This window comes from Harpia harpyja, chromosome 4, assembly GCF_026419915.1.
Source record: "Harpia harpyja isolate bHarHar1 chromosome 4, bHarHar1 primary haplotype, whole genome shotgun sequence".
NCBI classification, from domain to species: domain Eukaryota; kingdom Metazoa; phylum Chordata; class Aves; order Accipitriformes; family Accipitridae; genus Harpia; species Harpia harpyja.
In genome coordinates, this window is record NC_068943.1 from 56,691,844 (window position 1) to 56,717,043 (window position 25,200).

Genomic DNA, 25,200 nt, shown 5'->3' on the forward strand with positions numbered 1-25,200 from the left:
CAGTTGAAAACAATAATAAACTTCCAACCTTTGACAATCAAAGATTTGGAGAAGTGCTCATGCAGGAAGATACTTTTTAACAGAAGTGTGCCATACAGAAAATCCAAGAATTTAATGAAACACATTCAGAACAAATCCTTCGGCAACAGTTTGTCTAGATGCTGCAAATCAGACTTTTAAAGAAATTAAATGTAAATATTTAACAAAAAGCTCTACAGAGTTGACAGTTTGAAGATGAGTAAGTCCTTAACTGGCCCATTGTGGATTAATTGGTCTTAATTACGTCTTTTGGATTTACCTAAGGGTAAAAAGTCCAGATGTAGAAACGCTGATATTCATGGATGAACTACTACTATGTCAGAAGCTGCCCAAAATCGCAAATCTTTTGCTGAAAAAGTTCCTGCAAAACAATGAGACTTCTTTCACACAGAAGGATGTTGTGCTGGGGAAAAGAAAAAATTAACTACCCCATAGCATTCTGTCTAAAGCCTGTGTTTTTAAGGTATTCTTACAGCCAAATCCAGCTGAAAACAAATGGGAATTAGGCACCTAAAATACCTTCAAGCACTAACTGGTGTTTCAATACCTAAAATAGGGATAACCTGAAACACTAGCACATTACCCTCCAGCAAATAAAAATGAACCTGCTCTCTCTTTAACAAGACTCTGTTGGATGAGTCAATCACTGCTGACAAGATTTTTTATTTCCTTCTGGGAAAACTGGAGTGGAAAGAGAAGGATATTAAGTTACATTAGATTGTTAGGGCTTAGTATTGTCTATACTATATGTCTCAATAACACCCTCATACTCAGAGGGGAAAATATATAAGTGTACCAGAAAAAAATATTCTGCATAATAAAGCCATCTTGCTATGGATCAACTGGAAAAACCTACAACAGTGTCAGAAAAATTATTTAGAAACAACACAGATATGTTCACAGAGCTTTTCGCATGGGATAAACTATCCAGACTACACACTAAAGAGATGGAACAGACCCACTCCTTACTTCTGAATGCTGCATTGCCTCCTGGAAGACAGGCAGACATTTCATCAACAGTTTTCCAGACAACTAGCATACACATAGTCATCCTGCCACTATTAGGAAATATTGGAAATGTATGCCAGCAAACATTAGAAATGCCAGCATTAGGAAAGTTACTGATACAGTGGTTTAGAAAGTAAAAAGATTTCTCAAAGCATACTGTTACACAAAGAACTAAAAGAGGAACAAGGAACTTCCACTGCAAAGCATGAGAAAGTATTTACTGTATGGATGACAGGAAGAAGAGGTAGGAGAGGAGAAAAAAGATTGCAAAAGATTGTGAAATTTGGTTTGGGCTTAGTAGTAATAATTCCTTAAAAGATGAAGGGAGAAGCAGAGCTGATTATTTAGCTTGTCATATTTTGGATGGGAACTGGTTACATGGACACAGTTCTTGCTCTGCAGGCTGGCTCCCTTACAAAATACTTATCGCAAAGAGATCAGCCAAGACAAAACACTGAGCAGCAGCTGAAAGAAATTCGATTGTGTCTAATTGTGATTGACAAGACAATTGGAGGGTAAAAAAAAAAAAATCTGTTACAAGAAAACAACTTTGAAATATTTGTGATTCCCATTAAAGCGACAGCCTACACATTAACTGGGAAAAGCTGTTTTGTTCCCTATTGTATCAGTGAAGCTGCTCCTCTTCTTAGAGGGTGTCTGTTAAACAAGCTTTTTTTGAATTCTATAAAGCTGCATATACCGCATCAAATTTCTTTCTGTCCTATGTTTTACTATGTTCAGCTTGACAAAGGTATGGTTTCTGGAATAACAAAATAAATTTTGAACCACCAGCCGCAAAAGTAGTAGCTGCTATTTGGGAGGCAAGGGGAAGAGAGGAGGAAATATGGAACACACCATCAGTGAGGAGGTATACACTGTATAATCTGTGAACATACCAAAGCTACATTTTGTACTATCCTAGGACTCCAATAAAATGCTTTTGAAAATTAAAAATATGTTCTTCCTTTATAAGCAATAATTATTTATATAATCATCAATTATGAAAGGGGATATCGATTCCCTCATGCATACGTATGTTAGATAAGGCACAAATTCCTACTATGTCTTCTCCTTCTAGTCAATGAGACAAAGAAATAACACCATCCTGCTGGCTGCCAGAGTCAGTTTCAGTACAATTAAAACAAAATGTTTAGTACAACTAAGACACTTTAGTCTTCTGAGAGTAAGAAACTTCTACTATCCAAAGCCAGAAAGAAAACCGCAACTGAAAAGAAACTTCCTAATCAGATTTTTCCTTGTCTCCTAGAGCATTAGACCACACCACCCTCATCAGTCAAGAAAAGCCATTAAAGAGTCTGCAACAACCAAGATCAGAAAACTGTAGTTTTGTTGTGAATGGCTTACTGTGAAAGTGCAGGTGCTCCAGCAGCAGCCCACACAGGCATCAATAGCTCTCTGAAATGAATGTCAATTAAAAAGGCAGACACAGAATGCAGAACTGCTTAAATGAGCAACTGCTAAGATACCGAAGCTAGAATGATGGAAAATTAATGATGCTATTCCTTTAAAGAAGAAGTGAATTACAGGAGCAGTTCTTAGTCTCATAAGGTCAGCTTACCTTTTCCATTTTTCATTGTTTCTCTTTCCCCCTCAGAACTGATAGCCACGTGCTCACTCCCAACATGCAGCTGTCTATTAATACACAGAAACCCTATTATTGTAGTGGCACCCCAAAGCACCGCTATACTTAACGTGCTGCGAGTATTTCCATCAGAAGCCTTGGCAGATTCCAAGTAATTTTTCAGGAAATTTGGCCTTCATTCCTGGAGTTACAAGGACAAACTTAACAAGTTGAAATGCCTGCTTCTTGACACTTTAGACCTTGTACAGACAGAACTACTACTGACATCTGAGAAAAATTCCCTGAATAGAACGGCAGGATTTGGCTAATTGTAAGTAGAGATGCCTGTTTGGCTGTTCAAGCTTCCTGGACACTAGTCTGTAAAATCCTAATTTCCAGTGGCTTATAAAACTTAAACCATCAAAGCTGCCATTTTCCATGCTGGAGCATCTGCTGCAGGCTAGTATCTGCACCCACTAGCTTGGGTTTAAGGGAAAACTATTCTTCTATTTCAAAAAAATGAGGAGCACAGAGCATTTTGCTATGTCTCCAGTGGAGCAGGCTTCACCTCTTCACAGCTTGCTATGTGTGACCACACTGAGCATACATTAGTCTCAAAGGAAATATAAGTCTATGTATTGCAACACTGACATTCAGGGCACAGAACAAGACTTTTCTTGCCCTTAGTGATCCTTCCTAGCAGGAGGTACTATACCTTCCAGTTAAGAGACAGCAACTCTGCCTTCAGTATTCTTCACGCTGGTATCTAAAAGGGGGAAAGGGCCTGGCTGGAAGAGAAAGAAATATGCTATCTTAATTCATCCTCTTCTCCCATATGCATTACAATACAGTCTTTAATTACATGATCATATATTTTCTACAGGACATGTGAATAATTCATTCCATAGACTGTACTCTGGGAATGAATCAAGAGAATGCAGTGAACTAGACTATTATCTACAGGACTCCTACCTCATTTGTTGCTAAAGCTGGATGATGAGTGAGTCATGGAATTTTATAGGAAAAAAACCTAGTCTCATAGCTAATAGATTTATTCATTTTAAAAGCTATATCATTTTTTGTGTGTTTCTTGGGGGATGGGAGTATTGAGAAGTGTCTCACTTAGAGAGTTCTGTTTTGTTTATTATTTATCTAGAAATTCATTTCCACTTCCGTAGAGATAAATCTAAAGTAATAGATTACTTTCAATCTATTAGTCCCTTCCTTGGGGCCTACATGCAACCTTTGCTATTGAAAGAAACTGAAGAAAGGAGTAGGACTATGCATACTAGTAAGCAACAACTACCAAGGAGAAAAAACAGCCTTCAGGACTAGCAACACAACAGAAACGTCTTTTGCAGAGGAAGATGCATAGGCTTGGTTGCCAGCACGTTCTTGTCCCTCACAGCCCAGCTACTGAGGTATAGAGTGAATGAACCTGAAGAGACACAGAGCAGTCAGAAACTGGACCTGCCCTTTCCTTTGTTCAGGAATACACCCTGATTGCAACAGCAACAGATTTGTGCTGCCATCTGTGTTTAAGACATCTCTTAGTGAATTTCATTAAAAATACCACTTCTGTAGTTGGGAAGAACAAAGAACAAGCACACTACTCCAGCAGCACTTCTACCACAGTATGGCTGTATGAATCAAGGCTATGCTCAGTTACCAGTTAACACATTAAATCAGGTGCACAACAGTACCGTGTACCCAAAGCTATCAGAATCATGCAGTAATCAACTCCTAAATATACTGTTAAAAAAACCAGCAGAATAAAACAGTTCTAGTATTTCATATCCAATACAGATTGCCATTAAAAACAGTTCCTTTATGAGGGACTCAAGATAAATTTACGTTTTTCACCTAAAATGTTGATGTTAGAATGCTTCTTTACCCTCCCATAACAAAGTCCAGTGAGAAATTTACATGCTGTCTTTTCTCCTACTTCTCTACTGATCCTTTAGAAGAAATAGCTTTCAGGGTATATTTCTTCTTCTTCTTTATTCTAGAGGCTAAATCAGGAGATTCCACTGTTTTCAATTTAGCTCCCCTTCCTGCCACAAGAAAATTAATAGAAAAGCAGATCAAATGCCCAGGAGGAATTGTTGAACAAGTGGCATCTGAGCTGTAGAAAGGATTTCAAAAGCAACTCACTCTGTCTGACTCCCTCTCATTTGAAAACCGCCTACAAGCCCTAGGGATGGATTAAAGCTAAGCATGGCCTGGATAATCTACAAATGCAGGGCCCCAGTTGTAAGGAGGACAGCAGCGAAATACTTGTGAGTATGGTTATTCCTAGAAGCCAGAGGGCCTCTTCTGGAATGAACAGCCTGGGTCAACCAAACTATTCACCCCTGCCTTAATCCATGGTTGGTGAGCTCAGAAACGGCCACCCCTGACTGTGCTTCTCTGATGGTCCAGGTGGTTTCAAGTGGGAAAAACAGTTTAAAACTGAAATAAAAAACAATCAGTACCATTAGGCATCTCTTGATTGCAACTTTCTAGTGGAAACTGAAAGTTAAAAGTGGTCAGTCCACCACAGAGGCATCGCAAGCAGCTAAAAAGGCTGCAAGAGAAAAAGGAGGTTTCTTAGTAAGATGAACACAGGTGGCAGACAGACTTGAAATCAGACAACTATTTCTTTTGAAATCTACTTTTGACTGCTGCACTCAGCATTCCCCAGGTGGCTGAGACCCTTTCAGTAGTGTTTCTATTAGGAAAAGAGCTACAGTAGATCAGTAGCACCAGTTCCCAATTTAGTATTTTTTTCTTCCTCTGACAACAGCAAGCCAATGATGAGAGTGGACAAAGCACTGAAAAAAAATCATTGTTGAGTGAAGAGCAATGACAGCTGCTCTCCTGAAGAAAAAGCAATGTATATCTCAGGACAACCATATAACCCCTTAAAAAGTTTCTGTTTGCTTTTATAGAAAATTCTCTCTACTGTATTGCCTGTCTTCTCAATTTGCATTGACCTAGGCATACTTACCAGACTGAAGCAAGGGGGATGATCAAGTAAAGCAATAATCATCATTTAATAATGGCATCTGTTCAGTAATATAGTATGAAAAATAATGGCTATTTAAGGTAAAAAAAATCACGTTTGTATAATCTCTGTCCAAACTGAAATTCCAAAGCAGAAATCTGTGTGCTGGCCAATAGCATAAAGATCCTGGGATGAAAATACATTAATTTTATCTTAATGACAAAAAAGAAGGGGGGGGACACACATAATGTTCTGTTTTCATGTCCCTGATACTGAAGCAACCCCCAAAGAACAAAAAGTCCACCTGTAGAGGCTTTGGGGAAGGGAAGCTATGTGACATTTAGTAATGACAATTTGTCCCAACTTTAAATCTTCCAACCAGAATAGATGATTTTATGGACTACAACCACGGCCTGTAACTGCTACACTTGGGAAATAAATAAATAATAGACAAGGCCAGGTATCAGAAAAGAAACCCTAATAAAATGAGAGCTAAACTAGATATTACTTGTCATTGCTCAGGAGGCAGGAGTTTTGGGTAAATACTGTACAAGGATTGAGAACAGTGAACACTCCCTTGCTGTCAGACAACTTCCTCAAAAAAAAAAAATGGAAAAAGCCCAATAAACTTATTAAATTTTAATGTACTGAAATTCAATTATAAATCTACAGAAGTGATTAATGAAGAGAAAAATGTTAAAAGAAACAGTTATAAATAGAAGCCGCATATCATTGCCACTGGCTTTTCAACTGCAAGATCCATTAAAACAGAAAGCAAATAGCAGAAGTGGCCTAGTGAAAGATCTGTAGGTCGAAAAGCCTGTTTGCTTTCTGAACTATATTACCCTGGTCAAATAAAAGATACTACCTCTCCTAGAAACTGTTCTTTTATATCCCTAAAATATCAGAGCTACAACAAAATCAAGAATATAAATATGTTTTAAAGGCTCTGGCTAAAGTAATTTGTCAAACATTCTAGATATAATCATATGAAAAAGAGTTGAAAAATGTACTGACAAATAATTGCAATAATTTTGGATGTACATAATCACTTTACAGTGCATCCCACCTGTGAATTGTTGTTCAGAAGCATTTCTGTCAAAACAGTTACTTAGGTTCTTCGGGACTTGCTCCTAAACCAGCATTTTGGCATTCTCAAATTTATTTTAGTAGATCCGAACAGCAATGAAAGTCAAGATACTGCAAATCATTTTGCCTTAAAAATATCTGAATTAAATCTGAATTGAGCATACAGAGGAACCCGATTTTTGTATCTGCACTGACATCTAGTGCAAGAAACCAAAATCACATTTAAACAGGCTTCTAGAGAAAGAGAATCTATTATCATTCATTGTGTGATTTCTGACAGAGGTAAGCAAGAATAATTAACATCAGCCCTTTTAAAACTTTCTTAGTAACTTGTCTTCTGCACAACCTTCACAAGCCAGGTGAAGGGAACCCTATTAAGCATAATTTGTTAATAAGAGACTATTTAATGCAAATGTGCATTTTTCCTTTCCATACAAATTGAGTTTGATAAATGTACATATATTACATAATTGTTGGAGGGCAAACAATTGTTGACAAAGCAAACATCCCTAGGAACAGAGTTGCTACTCTATTTATTCTATCAACTTTTCTAAAAGAAAACAAATTCAGCAGTAACATCTGACAAATTCTTTCTGCCAGTTCCATAGATATGCAATCCTATTTTAATTTTGCAGTGATTTTTAAACCTTTCTTAAAAATTCAAGCAGAAGACAGCTTGTAGAAAGGAAACAAAAACTGGAAGCATGCAATAAGTGTTATCTAATACAGGTGACAAATAGCAGTTATAAAATAAGAAATAAAATTTGTTCAAATGAAAGTACAGATTTAAGTCACCCATTAAAAGCACAGTTATGCTTCAAACACAGCCAACAACAGACATTCTAACCAAAATGCAACACCAACATGCCTAACTAGCAACAATTTTACAAAAATGATTAACTTACTGAAATGTGAAAAAATCTTAGAAACAAGTGTGTTTCCTGCCAAACATACAAATAAACACATATGTCAAAGCTGAAAATGAACAGTTTAAATACAGTATCATGTATACATCGTTTTGCATATAAATGCACACCATTCCTGTAAATCCCTTTTTTTCACTTGACCTGTAAATACAACCTTTTTAGGACCTGTGTTCCAAAGGCATGTGTCCAGAAGTCTTAAAGAGTCACAGGTACTTTTTAAGGGCAGAATTAAAGCCTATGTTGGCGTCTTTTGTAAAAACTACTTAATATGCAATTTTCCAATACCCGATTTACCCAATGGTAAAATGATTAGGTTAATACAAATAATTACAAATATCAAGATGTATTTTTTGTTCATGAGATAATTTTATATCATTTATATATTTCTAAATAAAAAAAAAAACAGCTATCATCAGTGACCTAAGACAACTACATTATGCATTAGGTTCCTAACATTCTAGTAATCTTAGTATGGAATAGGCACAAAACCCACAAAATCCTGTTGGTTACTAGAGGCATTGAATGGGGAAGCGTCAGAAGTACTGTTTTTTGGACAAGAAGTGCATGCCATGGTTAATGGACTATCATCATTAGTAGTATTGCAATAGGTACTTTTTTAAAGTTCTACAGTTTGTTCTTCGGGAGCCTAAGAGCTTGCACAATTTCTCTACCCTACAGCTATCAAAAAGTGGATTTAGTAGACACAAGAATTTTATGTGAAAGTAGCAGGTGTTAATTGAGAGCACTTTTCCCCTGAGGACTGAGGTTATTAAAACAAAGACCTGAAAGAGTGAAGAAAAATGATCATTGAAGGGGTACTGGGGTAGAACACAAAACAAGTAAGAAGAGGAAAAGGAGACAAGCCAGTCAAGGTTAACAGGAAGTAACAAAAAGACATAGAACAGGAAAATAGTGATGTATGCTAGGCCTTACAGGCAGAACTGAGATAATGGTGTTTAAATACCATTCAGCAACTGCAGTTTAAAAATTATCTGGAAATGCAAATAAATGTAGAATAATGCAGCATTTATATAGAACACAACAAACTGCTCTTGACAGAGTTCACTACGGTATACAAGCCAGCATGGAAAGGAAATGATTGAAATCAAAATATATTAGTTTCTGCCACCCTAATCAGCACCTAATTTGAGTTTTGGTCTCCTAGTGTCTTTAGTGGGTATAGCCAAGATTCCTAAAGAAAGAAAATTCCCCTGTTTAGATGTCTACCAAAATAACTGTTTGGTATTAGTCTGTATTTATTCATCACAGCAAGTTAAGAGTATTTCATCTCCCCCCAAAATAGGCATGATATAAAAAAAAAATTATAGATGTTAATGCTTGAAGATAGACATACAGTTTTCTTCCCCACATAGGAACAACCACTATTAAGGCACAAAAATGTACTACTAACCAGTACTCAACCAAAAGGCACAAAAAAGAAAATAAACAGTGTTCAATAACATATTTACACAACATGTGGTAAAGTGCTGCAGCAGAATTAGTATTATTGAGGAAAGTGAGGATGTGTCACTAAATCCAACAGGACAAACCCAGTTGAAGCAGCTACTAGTTAAACTATTGATCATGAGAATTAGACACACACACACAAAAAAGACACCGTCCTTTAATAGACTCTGTGAAGACAGATATCTCTGCATCCTTTGACATCAGTTGAGCTCTGCCACACAAAGCTAATGATATGATTAGAATCAAACAGGATAACAAAATAAAAGGTAACTCTAAATCTACTTAAAACTGAAAAAAAAAAAAAAGGTGCATCTAAATACCTTAATGCTAAGTACAAATGACATATATCAAAAAGGCAAAAGCTAAAAGTCAAACCAATTTCTACACAAACAGTAAAGGGGAAAAGAAATTTAAAAGCAAGTTGGGAAGAAAAAACAGCAGAGAATTATATAAAAGGAGTACACATTTTTAAAAGATTAATATAAAAGCTGCTAAAGGTTAGAGAAAGAAATTGGAACATGCACAAAAGATGACAAAAATAAGATGCCAGTAAAAGAAAAAAGATCTCTAGAAAAATGACAACACAGAGTCAAATATAGCAGCCACATCAAAAGAAGTTTTGTACCAATTAAAGCCTCAAAGAAAGAGAAAAATCGAAAGTTGGAGAGGTTACCCTAACATCTTAGAAAGCACCCAAAGAAATTACAGACTCCAGGACTGATCTTCAACAGAACAATACAAAAAGGACTAAGCTAAGGAAAAGAGCAAACAGTTTTCCTTCCCGCCTCCTCTTCTTTTTGGGGATGTGTACAGAAGAATATTAACAGAAGGGGAAAAAAAAAAATCCATAGAAAGATTCAATGAGAGTGAGATGAAAGCAAAATCCTAGAGTTGAGTAAATGCTGAGGTTGCAAGACACCTGAAGATAGAGAAGCAATGTAAAGCAGTGCTGTTCTGTAAAGTGCAATTCTTTTGACAGCTGGTGACATTTTAGGAAATAACCCAAAGCCTGTGGGCTTCAACACTATCGCCTTGGTTTTCAATACAGTTTTTTGGCCAATGCTGAAGCATAATTCCACATATTAAGTTTATTAAGCATTAAAATATCCCCCCTTTGATTAAAAAGAGGAACAGAGGACAGATTGTAATACTAGGTTAATAAGGTTAGTGTCATGCTGTATTATAGTGAGGAGGTCAAGGATGAAAACAAACATCACCAGTGGAAACAATGCTTGTCACTTCAGACAGATTAACAACGCCAAGAAGCTGCCATGCTACACAATAAAGAATACTTCATATGGAGTCAGCACAAATTTAAAACCCCAAGGTCTGCAGTGTCCTGATCTTTGCATAAGGAAAATGGAAGGATTTGGGCTTTAGGTGTGAGCTGACAGTAATTCAGACTCCAGAGGAACCCAGACAGTCGCCCTGCAAAAGGGTTTCTTCCAAATGCATGAAAGAGAGAGAGCACGCTATCAATACTACTATCACCATTCCAAGATATGTCCAATCTGACAACAGCATATATGAAGGATTATACAAGATGTTCACAGCTGATAATGGCATTCAGCCATAGAGACTCTGCACCAAATCCAGAATTGACATTTATAGATAGGGTAGTTCAACATACTCAGTCTGAAGATGTACACTGTGATGGAAAACCTTACCTTCAGGTGAACTACATAGAGACAAACGTCAAAAGGCATGAAAGCTACAAGCAGAAATAAGGAAGAATACTGGGATGTACATGTCAGCTGCACATATGGCACTGTGCCAACTGAAATAATTGAATTTTAAGCTGCCAAATACTTCATATCAAAAACTTGCCTTCACATGGTATTCTCTCTTCCTCAGTATTTTCTAGCTGGACAGTATTTTCCATTCTCTATGAATTATTTTCAAGGTAGCATTTAGACGTTGCTCATCTAATTTAAAAACAAGGTTCAAAATAACTGGCAAGGGTGAACAATTTTGAGGACTATCTTCCCTGCAAAACAGTATGCATCACTTCTCTGTCAGGCCTGACAAAAGCACTGTATTCAGTAAAAGCTAGGTAACTTTTTCCAGCAGTATCTGTTAATCTAGTAGAAGACACCAGCGTGCCCTATTAATCTGTCATCTTGTATTTTAAAAGGCTTATACAAAATCCTTTCAATTATTTTGGATTTAAACATTAACAGATTTTCCCATCAGCCTGTGAGAACAATTCAAAACAATGTGAACTCTGATATTTAGAACTTAGTACGAAAAAGCATAACTACATATAACAGAGTAGGAAATCCCATTCAGCTCCTAGCAAGTGCCCTTGCATCTGACAGCCACGTATGAATAGGTAATAGGTAGCTGTTTACATGAATTTCCAAAATCAACTGCCTAAAAGATTTGCAGCAAAAGGTGTTGGGGACTGAAAAGCAAAAGGTTTTTAATTCTCCAAGCCTGCTGCAGGGCAGGAACTTAAAGACAGCAACTATCTCAGTACTGCAAGCCCAGAGGGAGGCAAGAGGAAGCAGGTTTTAAACATAAATACAAACGTGAAGTTCTAAGTACCTTAATGAAGAAAGTCCTGAAAGTTACTGAATTATGGCATGGATAAAGTTGCAGTTGTGACTGTACTGAGGTGGACATACAAAGACAGCCTCATTTCTCAAGGGGTGCAGAGACATTCTAGTTTTACAAATTAACAATGTGTACTGTCTCTGTGTGCAAGAGGGAGTACATCAATAATAAAACAAAAAAGCCAGTGAACTTATAGGGAGTCTATTACAAGAAAAACCACTGCTCTCTATAGTTTAAAATCTGCTTTCATGACTCACCCTGGTGCGCTTCCAAAAAGCCCTTTTCAACTCATATGCTGGCAGTGATTTCAGGAATCGTTAAACAAGAAGTGAATAAAAATATGGATAGCTTCAGTAAAACGGTGTAAAACAAAACAGTACAACCAAGAAATCTTTTGCAGATTTTCAGTTTTTCAGGGCCAAGAAAGTTTTATCAACTGCCTTTAACCCAAAAGTGAAATATAAGCCATGTTCATATACTCAAATATCAGCATATAAAAGTGCAAAGTACAGAAGCTGCACGATAACAAAAGCTCAGTACCAGAAAAGTAGAATTACATCTTGTGTGTTTAAGTCCTTTACATTCAGCTGTTTAACAAACGCAGCTTTCCCTTGTTTATATGAATTGTTCGGTTAACGCCTCCTACAATTCTGTAATTCTGTAAAATCAGTGCATTTCCAACATAAAGCGTTAAAAACTGCCCTTATGCTATATCATGTTCACTTTCACAATTGACCAAATTCTCCACGTGATGATGAACTCCCCAATCCAGACATGAGTAAAGAGAGGATTATTAAAGTTCTATGTAGGTATAGATGCTTCAAAATAACAAAATAACACAAAAATAATGTAAAATTGGACCCAAAACATCTCTGAGGAATATACGAATGCTAATTCCCAGTTCAGTATCTAGACAGACATTAAACAGTCCATTCTGTCATGCCATCTGCTATGCAGTTACCAACCCTGCTCTGTTCTCTACACTATTTGTGTTTTATTTTTATTTTTAAGCATGGAGCCATTCAACTTATTTGGAAGTCAGATAAAAGACACTGTGATGAACTTAAAAAAAAAATTAAAGGAATCAAAAACTGATACACAGAAAAACAAATCAACTACAAAAATCAAGTTTCAGATCAGTGATAAGGAGAATTAAAAAATTACTTCTAAATGCTTGCTTGAATTGCACTCCAAACAAGTTTATGTTCAGCATATACCACAAGTCACAAAAGCTTAAGCTTTCTTTTCAAAATTTTTATTTAACAAAATAGTTAAAACATTTGGCAAAAAAATGTTAGTCTACGTTATGGAAAAGAAACTGTGGGAATTATTCCTCTGTGTGTGTGTGTGCACGCGCACGTGCACACATGTGCTTGTATGCATGTATGCAATCATAAAGTGGCCCATTAAAATATCACCTCAGACCATTACCTTAATCATGAGCCAAACATCAATATAAAATCTTACCAGTACAACTGGACAGCAGGAAAGCAAAGATACATGCAGAGAACACAAAAGTCTCAATCTATATGATGCAAAAAAAAAGTATGGAAATCACTAAGTTGCCCTCTTGGATCGCTATTAAATCTACAAAAAGCAAGAGAGCACTGTGTGGATTTAACTGCTCCAGAAGTAGTCTGGAGTCACACAAAGAGTGCAACACAGGCCAGTTTATGTGAATCAGCTGCAGAAATCCCTGTGCTTGGGACTCCAGCACACACTTAGGTCAGATGCATCTGTTTGGTTTGATGCAGACTTACTGGAGGACATTCAACTGCAGAAATTCCATTCAAAGTTGTTTTTCAAGTTTACAAGCCATTTCTGACCAAAACGTGAATCTGAAGGCCAATGCAAAAATCTGTATCCACTATGCACCGCATTCACTGAGATACCCAATATAACATAAAAGGTGATTATTCACAAGTCTTGTTGATACAACACAAATACCAAGGGGATGAGGGATCTGCTTGCCCCTGCCCCAGGTTTTCTTCGTTTGCAACTTAATAAAAACATTCGGTAATTTAAAGATTTGTTAGAGGTAAGCTGGTTCACACTGTGAGGTCACTACGATGAAGAGAAGAAAGGAGTTGTGCTAATTTTTATTAATATTATTTAAAATCTTATTCAAAAACACCACTCTGCCTGAATATTTACTCTTAAAAGCCCTTAAAAACTAATTATTTGGAATAAGCCAAAACAAGACTGAAAAATTTTGTGTTAGTAAAAAAAGTCAAAGAAGGTGACTTAGAACAGGAACTTCTTTTTTTCAAGGAAAAATGCTAAGGCTAGGTCAAATGCCAAATTAAAAATAAATTTATTTGCCTTACTTTCAGAATATCTTGAGTTTCATTCCACTTGTTTGTCCACTCTTTGGTCAGTTCTTGTACCTATGAAAGAAAACAAATATTGGAAAAAAAATCACATCTCTTCTAAAGTCCTTGATAATACATTCTCAGAGAAGTGCTAAATATTTGTGCAATTCTTTGTGAAGTTTAATACTTAAACATATAGAAGAGCACTGTTGCTCCTGCAATAAGTGCCCATACCTACAATATCTCTCTCAGAATGGAAAACCACAAAATTCTTATTTATAGTATAAAATGAAACAAAGAATAGGGATAGCCCCTTCAAATAATGGCAGGCATTTTCAAAGAAATGGAATAATTCCATAAAGTGCTTCATCAGTCCTACAAAGTCTACTGCCACAGATTGATCCCTTTGCTGTACCAAGGCAACAGCTCTTTTCCTACGGTGCAGTTAGGCATGTTCAGGCTAAAATACCCTCCAGAGGATGGCATGCAGAGGAAGAAGCAGACAGGCAGCCTTCAGGAGAGAATGAGAGCAAAGTTTGTTGCAACTCAGAAATCACACACTTCGTTGAAATCAGCACAGAAGTGAGAAGCTACTTGCAAATGCATTACAGAGAGGGAGAGCACTGGGTACAGAATCATCGAATAATTCAGGTTGGAAAAGACCTTTAAGATCATCAAGTACAACTGCTAACCTAAAACTGACAAGTCCACCACCAAACTGCGTCCCTAAGCACCACATCTACAAGTCTTTTAAATACCTCCAGGGATGGTGACTCAACAACTTCCCTGGGCAGCCTGTTCCAGTGCTTGATAACCCTTTTGGTGAAGAAAATTTTCCTCATATCCAAACTAAACCTCCCCTGGCACAACTTGAGGCCATATCCTCTTGTCCTATCTCTTGTTACCTGCGAAAAGAGACGGACACCCACCTCACTACAACCTCCCTTCAGGTAGTTGTAGAGAGTGATAAGGTCTCCCCTCAGCCTCCTTTTCTCCAGACTAAAAAAACCCAGTTCCCTCAGCCATGCCTCATAAGTCTTGTTCTCTAGACCCTTCACCAGCTTCGTTGCCCTTCTCTGGACACACTCCAGCACCTCAATGTCTTTCCTGCAGCGAGGGGCCCAAAACTGAACACAGTACTTGAGATGTGGCCTCACCAGTGCCGAGTACAGGGGGGACAATCACTTCCCTGCTCCTGCTGGCCACAGTATTTCTGATACAGGCCAGGATGCTGTTGGCTTTCTTGGCCACCTGGGCACACTGTCAGCTCATATTCAGCTGGCTGTCGACTAACACTACCAGGTCCTTTTACACCAGCCAGCTTTCCAGCCACTCTTCCCCAAGCTTGTAGCGCTGCATGGGGTTGTTGTGACCCAAGTGCAGGACCTAACACTTAGCCTTGTTGAACCTCATAAAATTGGCCTCAGCCTGTCCAGACCCCTCTGTAGAGCCTTCCTACCTTCAAGCAGATCAACACTCCTGCCCAACTTGGTGTTGTCTGCAAACTTGCTGCGGGTGCACTCGATCCCCTCATCCAGACCATTAATAAAGATATTAAACAGAACTGGACCCAATACTGAGCCCTGGGGAACACCACTTATGACCAGCTGCCAACTGGATTTAACTCCATTCACAACTCTTTGGGCCCAGCCATCTAGCCAGTTTTTTATCCAGCAAAGAATATGCCCGTCCAAGCCATGAGCAACCAGTTTCTCCAGGAGAATGCTGTGGGAAACAGTATCAAAGGCTTTACTAAAGTCCAGGTAAACAATATCCACAGCCTTTCCCTCATTCACCCAGTGGGTCACTTTGTCATAGAAGGAGATCAGGTTAGTCAAGCAGGATCTGCCTTTCATAAACCCACGCGACTGGGCTTGATCACCTGGTTGTCCTGTACGTGCCACGTGATGGCACTCAAGATGATCTGCTCCATAACCTTCCCCAGCACCGAGGCCAGACTAATAGAAGCTTAGGTTTTGTCCTGCCTTTTATACTCATCCAGTTGTCCATCTCGTAAGTTAACTTTCATAACTTCTGTATTAGTAAAGTTTCTTTTCGTTTCAGAGCCTTTCAGACTTTTTAGAAAGCAGTGCATAGAGGGTGCTTCAGGTCGACCCACCTCAAAGCTCTGGCTGACTTGGAATCATAATCACATCAAATAAAAATATACACACACACACACACACTTTCATTTTTTAAATCACCAGATTTCTGTGCAGGAATTAAATACATAGACTTTTAAAAACATACACAAACTTTCGTTATTTGAATTCACTTCATCTGCAGAAAAGCTGGAAAAAAACCAACCCACAGCTATGTCCCTTTATTACTTCACATATAAAAAACCACTGTAGAAAAAAAAGTCTTCAATGCAGTTCCTCCAAACATCTCCACATTTGCCACCTGCAGCCTACTTTCCTGGTTGTCTTTGCAGATCAGCTGCAAATTAATCAATGAGAACTAAAGAACCTTCTCTCATCTCTACCTGTACCTCAAGATTTCAACAAAGAAAAGTAAGCACATTTTTCAATGCATCATTATCATTCCTAGTGCCGCTAATTGGAATGTTAAAACAAGAAAATAATTGAAAAGATTAAAGAAAAACATGAAGAAGGTCTATTGTAAGTCTATTCACCATACCACAACAATTTTTATTCCTCAGAAACAATTTAAAAATTGTTCTTCTATAAGGACAAATCAACTCATTAAAGAAAGCCACCATATACTTGTCAGATAATTTAAATATGGCAATAAAGTCTTTAGATCTGTAAAAACAAAGTAATTATTGCACTCATTCAATTATAAAAAAAAGCTATAACCACTGCAATATCTACTAAGAATTTTCAGTAATTATGTCTATTGTAATTATCATGAATAGTAATCACATAACCTTCTAATGAGGCTGACAAAAGATAATAAAATATGCTCGATATACTCCCCACACAGAGGGGCCAACACTTCTGAGCAGGACAAGCAGTGATTACTGTCAGAGCATGAATAACATACTCTAATTAGCATATAGTCAGCAGTTTATATTACTCAGCTACTCTTAGATAAAAGCTTTTCATTTGTGCACAAAAATAAAAGCACACTACATGTACTAACAATATTATCATTCATCTCTGATTCAGCTAAAAACTTTTTAAAACCTAGTATGAATATGAAAAAAAATAATTTGCCACTGAAGGCTCATACTACATGTATGCAGGTCCTACTTTAATTATTGAATACAACACAGTAAGGATTCCTGCATATACTACAGGGTATGCAATCCTACCAAAAACTTGGTTTATAGAGAAGCCTGGAGTCTACTTTGCAGCTATGGTTCATACTAATACACACATTTCATCTGTTTTTGTCACTATGTTTATTTTTAAAGTATCATTTCACTGAAAAGTATTTCAACATGTCTTTAAAATTGGTGTTACCAATGGGAATCCTGAAAAGCACAGACAGATACTGTACAAATTACTCAGGTCAAAACAGGATTCTCAAAGCAATGCATTCATTCTCTAATTGTAAAGGTCTAAGCAGCACCAGTGTAAACCTTACAATTTAAACCAGCTAAGAAGCCCCTTATTTTTTAAAGGCATCATATCTACATTTGATTGGCATCTTCTTGACTATATTCAGAACTAAGTATTTGCTGCCACGTAGCTGAATGATTCCAAATACTTTCCTCTCTCCTCTTCCAAAGTCTGGGTAATACTATTTTTTTTAAAACAGTATGCAGTAGCTTTAAAAACATGCAAGTATATAGAAGAGAATTAACACAGAATGACAGAATAAAGAATGAAAGATTGTAAATTAGAGAAATGAGAGTACGATTATAACTATATTATTTTGGACCCTATGAGTATATCTAAACTGTGTGGGAATTTTAGCCAGCCTCTACAGTGGGCTGGATTATTAAAACAACCTGCTGTGAGGCACACTATGAAGTACACCTAGATCTTAGACCCCCCCCAAAAAGACAGCTAATTAGGCACTGACCATATTTGTACATACCAGATTTAAAGACTGAAATTTTCTGAAAACCTACCCCACAACACAAGTTATTGATTACCTGAAAACATAAAGGTGTTGAACATTTTCCCCATAAATCTTTTACTCTATTTTCTATGCACTGAACGCTTTGTTACTGTAGTTACTTACTTACTACTCTGATTTAGTGGCTTTTCTCTCTCTATTCTATTTACAAACATACTATTTTAAGTAAGGCAAGCTGGCCTGGGAACAAATATTTTCATTAAATAAAACTGTTATATAAATATCAGAGATATACTTTGTCCTTAGTTACAATGTTATCTGACATTAGTAGAGTAACAAAATTACAAGTTCACACATAGGTGGGGTTTTTTTTGAAAAAAGCACCAAGACAATGCTGTTTGGTGGGAGAAAATTTAGTTATCAAAAAAAAAAATTCTGAAAGTTACCAACTCTCTGGCATCCAGACCCCCCCCTTTCCTTTTTTTTTGTTTAAAAACTTTTTTATGAAATTATAACTCACCCTTGCTTCATTCTGCTGAAGCTTTTCTTCCATACTTAAAGCTGTTGGAGAATCCAAGAGTGCAATCTAAAATTGTAAAAAGTAAACATCAAGTTAAAAAAAGGGAAGAAAAAAAGTAACAATTTCTGGTGGAATCAAATGAAAGAAATGCAATTGTTAACTTTTTTTAATTATTTAGGATGAAGTATTTTAAACTCTAACATTTTCCCTTGAAATACCGTAAGCAGAATAATCAAAATCTTCTCAAAGCAGATATTTCAAATACAAATCATCGGTTTGAGAGTACTATTTTCATTCACTATGTATACACATGGTCACACACATGCAGACACTGAAACCACACACAAGTTTATAACTGGTAATTCCTGATACGTCTATCTTAATATTTCTGTTAAACATGAAAATCTATTATGCACCAATAGTTAACCATTTTGCTATAATACATATGTATATTGCTTATCTTTAATAAATATAATTAAGGTAGCTGGCCTTAGAAAAGGAAAACTACTATACAACACGCACACACACAAGCAATACTCATTGTTATGTGACCTGCTACACTGAATCCAGCACTGTATTTTGGTAACCAGTATCTTCAGTGATCTACAGAAGCATTTGCAATACAGTACTCTGGGAATATAAAGGAAAACCACAAAGGAAATTATACGGAGATTTATATTCTACTGTGCATACATAACACCACCTGTTGTTTTACCAACCATTACAAATTCAATTAACTGAAGCAAGTTTTCTATTGTCTCCCACACAGACATCTAACACATCCTACGACTGAACCAGATTTATTTTGTGGTATCCACTGTTTTACAGCTTGGAATTAGGTCAAAGCATTAGATCTTCAAAGGGGTCCAAGTTACATCTACTTTGCCAACTCTAAATCAAACCGTATTTTGAAAATAAATTAATTTTCCCCTCCTAAAGAATACGGGAGAAACACAAGTATAATAGAGTAATTCAACCCCATAAAGAGTTTTCTAATTGTTTGTAACAAAGCAGAGCTCACCGCTTCAATCATCTACAACATCTATTACTGCTTCCAAGTGTGGTCCTGTCCCCTTTTTCAGCAAATGTTTTATAGCATGAAATCTAGCTGAAGTACTAGCCTTCTATTAAAAAAGTCTATGCTGAACTGACATTTAACATTGCATAGCCCATCTAAAATAAAATTAGACAGTTCTAGAAATAAATCTGAAGTATCATTTCAGATACTCGTAAATCACATTGGCTCAAGCATGAAATCTAGCAGTCCCAAGTGACATTATTTAGAAGAGACAACTGGCCTGAGCCGATTGCATATTCCTTATTGTTAGCTTGGTTTCACCATCCTGGAAACAGAGAGGAAATTAAACCTAACTGAGCTTATGCTGCAAACGTTTATAGTGGCTAATACTGATAAAAGAATAAGAAAGAGAATCGTGCAAAAGGGAAGAAAACACATGTTTTCTTACATCACCACTGAAAATACTTTTACATATTTAGCATGTTACATGCTTTCTAATGTACTGTGTGGCCAAACACAAATAAAATGTATTGTTCAAACCCTCCAATACTCCTACATTTTTATATTTATGCATCTTAAATACTTTATACCTTCTACTTCTTTTAAGATACTAGATAAAGTACCTCTTCAGTCCATCAGGCTAGACCCAGGAAATATGTGACTACTCGGTCTCCTTATGCTGTGGTGACTACCTGTTGCACAGCACACTGCAATCAAGCTCTGATTATATTAAGAGAAAGCTAAAAGCTTTGGGATGACAATTTTTCCCCCCTTATGTTAAAAGAGGTAATCTACTGGCCATATGGAAACTGATTCAATCAGGAAAATAATATTCATTCATAGCCTCATAGAGCTTGTTTACTCAAATCAATATAATGAAAGATAATTATCTCATTACATTCTAGAAATAGATGTTATAACTCAAGGAAAATTACACATAAATTTCAAGTAAAGCTAACCTGATTCCCTTGAGCAAGCAGGGCTTTTAATCGGGCTATTTCAGCTCTCAGCTCACGAATCAGTTTGACATTAGGATCCTCATTAATAGTAGGCTTGTTGATGATGTTTTTGGCTCTATTTGCATAGCGAAGTGTACTTAAAGTTTCTCCATAATTGACATCAGCAGGTGAAATAGCTAAGGAGATGAAATCGGAAACAGTTTATCTAGCACCATATGTTTAATTTAGTGAAGTTAGTTTATATTTTAGAAGTCAGATAAACTTAAATGTGGATGAAGAGACAGAAATATATGATTAATCAGTATGGCTACCATTTGTTCCAATTATTCACCCAGCTCCACTGCTTTCATGTCACTATAACTTTGCTTAAGTAAACACTGTACTAGAATAGCATATTAGAATAATCAGGTCCTACAACCAAGCATTGTAAAGAAATCTTGCTGTCAACCTACTTAACTTTTACATTTCTCTGGTAAGCATAAACATCTTATATGAATACTTTTCAGGCTTTCTTGCAAATTTTTAACAAGAACTGTGGGAAAAACAGTGAGTATTTTATAAGTATCAATGTAATCATTGAATGGAAAAGTCATTTCAGGTAAAAACACAGTAGGTTCAGTCCAAGTTTTGAAGGGAAATTAAACATCATTCAAACAAAAAGCAGACATGAAAATCAAAACAAGAGAAGAGCTTCTATAATTTACAAACCCAGCCATTCTGCTGAGCTGCAGGCATCTGGCAGCAAGCAGAACTGTTATCTATCTGATGCATCAAAAGAAACCAGTATTATTTTTACAGGCAACTTAACCAGGAAAAACAATGGAGTTTAAATGAAAGTGCTAATGCTATCCTTCATTTAATTTTCCTAACAATATACAAGATGGTCCCAACTAAAAAGACAATTACTGCATCGAAACAGATGAGCAAAAACACAGAAGAGAACACCATGCAGAAATGAGGGACCAGAAATCTTAATAATCCAACTGAACAAGAGACCCAGAGAATCAGACAATGAAAACACCTGAAAAAATAATCAAGTAACAAAAATATTTTGCCCTTCCTCATTCTCTCAACAGTAATACATATTCCTTTTGTGGTAGAGACTCCCTGAATCCAGGTAGATGCACTTGGCAACAGACTATACTTCCCCTAGCTCACACTATCACTTCCCTACTTTATCTACTGTCTCCTCTCCACTACTCAATTATTCTCTTTCTGGAAGAATGTTATGATATGTTATAGAAATATGAAAATCAGAATTGGATGTATTTTTATAGGAGCCTTTCCTACAGTTTGAGATTATCTTCCTGCTTTTTTTTTTTGTTTAGTTACAGAAAAGGCAGGCCAAACGTATCCAGACAACTTGTCAGGCTCTGTTAGGCAATTCAACTACATTACCAGCAGAGTTACTGTCAGAGAAAAGATCAACCATCAAGGCTCTGCCTAGCAGAAGCATTGTTAATAGATGAGGAAGTAGCTGAAAAACAGCTGGGCACTGTAATCATTAGTATAAGCACTGAGAGCTCATTGTGTTTCTAAAACTTCTCTTTCCAAACCCTCTGTAAAAAAAAAAAAAAAAAAAAACACAAACAACGAAACAAACAAAAAAAAAACAAACAAAAAAACCAAAACCACACAACAAAAAAACCACCAAGTTACTCAACCATGTAACTGAAAGAAAGCATCAAGAAGAAAGATGCCAGCACTGTGTTCCTTAAACAGCCAGAAAACCAAAGCAGAGTCTGGTCCAAGATCCTCTTTTGGTACTACTATGATCAACCTGAGGAAAGGAAGTGGCATGGATTCCAAAGACATCCCAAAAATCATGCAACAAAGGAACTGCTATCCAGAGAAGCAGATGGTAACAAAGCGACCGAAGAACCAGAATTTCATCCAATGCATTTTATTTCCTCAATTCTGCTCTCCCACCATTCCCAAGAGGGGACTGCATCAGTTAGAGCTCATTTCATTTGAGCAGGAAAGAGTGAGAGAAATTTCAGAGCTGTTCTTCTCTTCACGCCTTACGATCTCTGACATCCAAAATCCTCCCCTCCCCTTAAACATCCTCCTGGCTTCACTTGGGGTTTTGGGGAATGGAATTCCCATTCCAGTTTGTTGAAAAACCTGCAATACATATGCCATCAGTAGGTTTTTAAACCAAGTGATTCTTACAGAGCTTCCTATGGGTAAAAAGGAAACTGTAAGAAAAGTTTGCAAGATGACTGATCATAAAGAATTTAATTTAGACAAAAAGTTAAAATGCTGTGTGCATTCAAAAAGTAGGTTAAATAAAAATGACAGTCTTACGCACTGAATGCCAGAAGAGACGAGGTTGTTTCTGTTACTAATGCAACAAAAAACCCCACAGTTTTGGAAAAGCAAACTGATTCACCCATCAGTATTGACTACATGCACAAAGCTGGAATTTTTTATTTTTTTTTTACTGGGGATCAAAGTCTGCAACCTGGGGAGGAGAGGTGTAAGGGGAGAGAAGTACAAGACTTCATCTAGGTCCAGGTTTGAGCCTTTACCATGAGTAACAGAACTGTCTGAATGCGGATGAACCTCAAGAATAAACAGGAACTATTACTTGAAGTTTAACTGGTCAGATAAGCTAATCATTACACTGTGCATGTGTCAAAGAAACACAGCAGTGAGGTAGATGTCAGAGCAAATGCAAGCAATTAGATGCATACATTTGGATGATCCTTACTTATGCAAACAAATGTCTAATGACTGTACATACACAATCTGGATGCCTTGTTACATTTGTGACCAAGTACTCAGCCAGTGATATATACACCCAAATAGATAATCTGCAGATGAAAATGAAGCTCTCAAATTTGGGAGGCATATCTGCTATTGTTTATGACATTACTAAACAACTAGACTGTCCCCATATACACAATGAGACCCTATATAGTTCTATTGCTGGAAGAGATGTTCTGCAGAGTGTAGGCAAAAGCAGAGTGTTACTAGAAAACTGAGAAAGAAAGAGATCATTAATATGTGTAAACAATGTTCTCCCTTAACAAAGCATCTGAAATCTAAATATTTACAGCCACTCCTATTAAGCATAAACTGTTCAGGATGCAAAAAAGTAATTTAAAGACACTTACTGGCAATCATTATAGTTTTAGAGTTTCCTCCTAGGCTATCTTTTAACAGCCAAGTCAACACAGAGTCCCTGTAAGGCACAAATACTTGTTTCTTCTTTGAAAGAGGATTTGTTGCATCCTGAGATAAATCAGCTGTGATGTGGAGGTAGGAAAAAAAAAAGCGCAATTATATATTTTCATTCATTTTCAAAAAAGGTATGCATTAGGCCACGATTTGTGTAAGTAAAAATGAACAGAAGTGTAAGTAAACAAACAGAAAGGTATTCAATGACTAAAAAAAATCCAAAACAGACAAGCACAAAAATCAGAGACATACCTAAGGCAGAAATTACATTTCCCAGAGTAACTAGAGATTTGTTAATATTTCCTCCTTCCTTTAATCTAACCCCTGTGGCACCGGTGGCATCTGCTCTCTCACTTCCAGCAAGATCTACCAAATGAATCTTGCTAACAGTTTCACAAGGCATTTCGGAATCAAATTTAGCCTACAGAAAAAAAAAAACAAACCACAAAGAAAAGTATGTTAAGCTACAAAATTCTGAAATTTTGCTGAATACAACTTAGTGGCCTTTTTCATGTCATGAGTGAATTTAACTTGTTTACAATAGCAGAGCTTCAGAAGACAGATGTATTAGAGGTGTCACAGAAAGGCATTTGATCATTAATTGCTGCATAACTCCCAAGCAAGTAGTTACTACTTTAAATTGTAATATTTGCAACTTTCTAGCCACTTATGCACATGCACTGACAACTGTGAATTGGTATTTACATGATGCACAGTGAACACGTGCTGTATTCATTTTATTAAGCTTTCAACATTTATATTTATATTTAGCTTTCAACAAGTTATAGCATACACAGACACATTTACACTCAATTTCTCCCCCTGCCTCCATGTTAAACTAAGTAGCAATTGCAATTTCATTCTATGATTTTAACTGAGGCTTCTTCTCAATTTTTATCTTAATTCATATAAATCAACTCAGATTGCCCTGTTTCAAAATTTCTTCTACTTTTACAGTTCAACAGTAGAACAAAACATTTTGCTGCCTGCCTCTCATCCTCTTCTGAAAGCTTTGTAATGAGCAATTTATCATTAGTGAACAGCTGGTGCATGGGATTTTGTGTGTGTGTGTGGTTTTGGGGGGAGGCATGCAAAGTTCTGTCATGAGAGCGAACCACCTCTATGCTACCCTCTCTTCATCTAGCAGGTTATCCGTGGACTGTCTAAAAAGCCCCCCAAAAACAACAATGAAGAGCACGAGTCATTAGAAAAGGACTTTACTGCATATAAACAAAAAGATCATTACAGTCTGAGAAAACATGTTAAATCTCTCCATTATCCCATCAGTAAATCAAGGAATATAAATAGGTTTCCAACACTAACAGAGGAAGAGTCAGCAAGATAACACTCAGAAAACATTTCTACACTCTACGATTTGGGCCATGGAGACAGGTTTCTTGTAAACTTTGGATAACATTAGAGCATAAAAGGTAGCCTATGTTCACCTCTGGCTGAAGTCTCACACAACATGCTCCTCACCCGCTTCTGTCACAGCAGCATCGTGAAACACACTGGCACTGGTAACTCTTATTCAGCCTGAACTCCCAATAATTATCTCCTCAAAA

General features: G+C 36.8%; 1 protein-coding gene across 13 annotated transcripts in view; it reads right to left on the reverse strand.

Annotated features, from left to right (window-relative positions):
- Window positions 1-25,200, reverse strand: part of KIF16B (kinesin family member 16B) — a 147,827-nt gene that overhangs the window by 93,605 nt on the left and 29,022 nt on the right. For all 13 annotated transcript variants that reach the window (XR_008234727.1, XR_008234729.1, XR_008234728.1 and 10 more), the window contains exons 8-12: window positions 23,888-24,056; window positions 23,572-23,703; window positions 20,453-20,628; window positions 18,476-18,541; window positions 13,981-14,040 (exon numbers count right to left, since the gene is read on the reverse strand). Coding sequence is in view for 9 of the 13 variants with exons in the window: in XM_052784130.1 (XP_052640090.1) it covers window positions 13,981-14,040; window positions 18,476-18,541; window positions 20,453-20,628; window positions 23,572-23,703; window positions 23,888-24,056 (603 nt within the window). In the remaining 4 variants the exon portion in view is untranslated. The remainder of the gene's footprint in view (window positions 1-13,980; window positions 14,041-18,475; window positions 18,542-20,452; window positions 20,629-23,571; window positions 23,704-23,887; window positions 24,057-25,200) is intronic.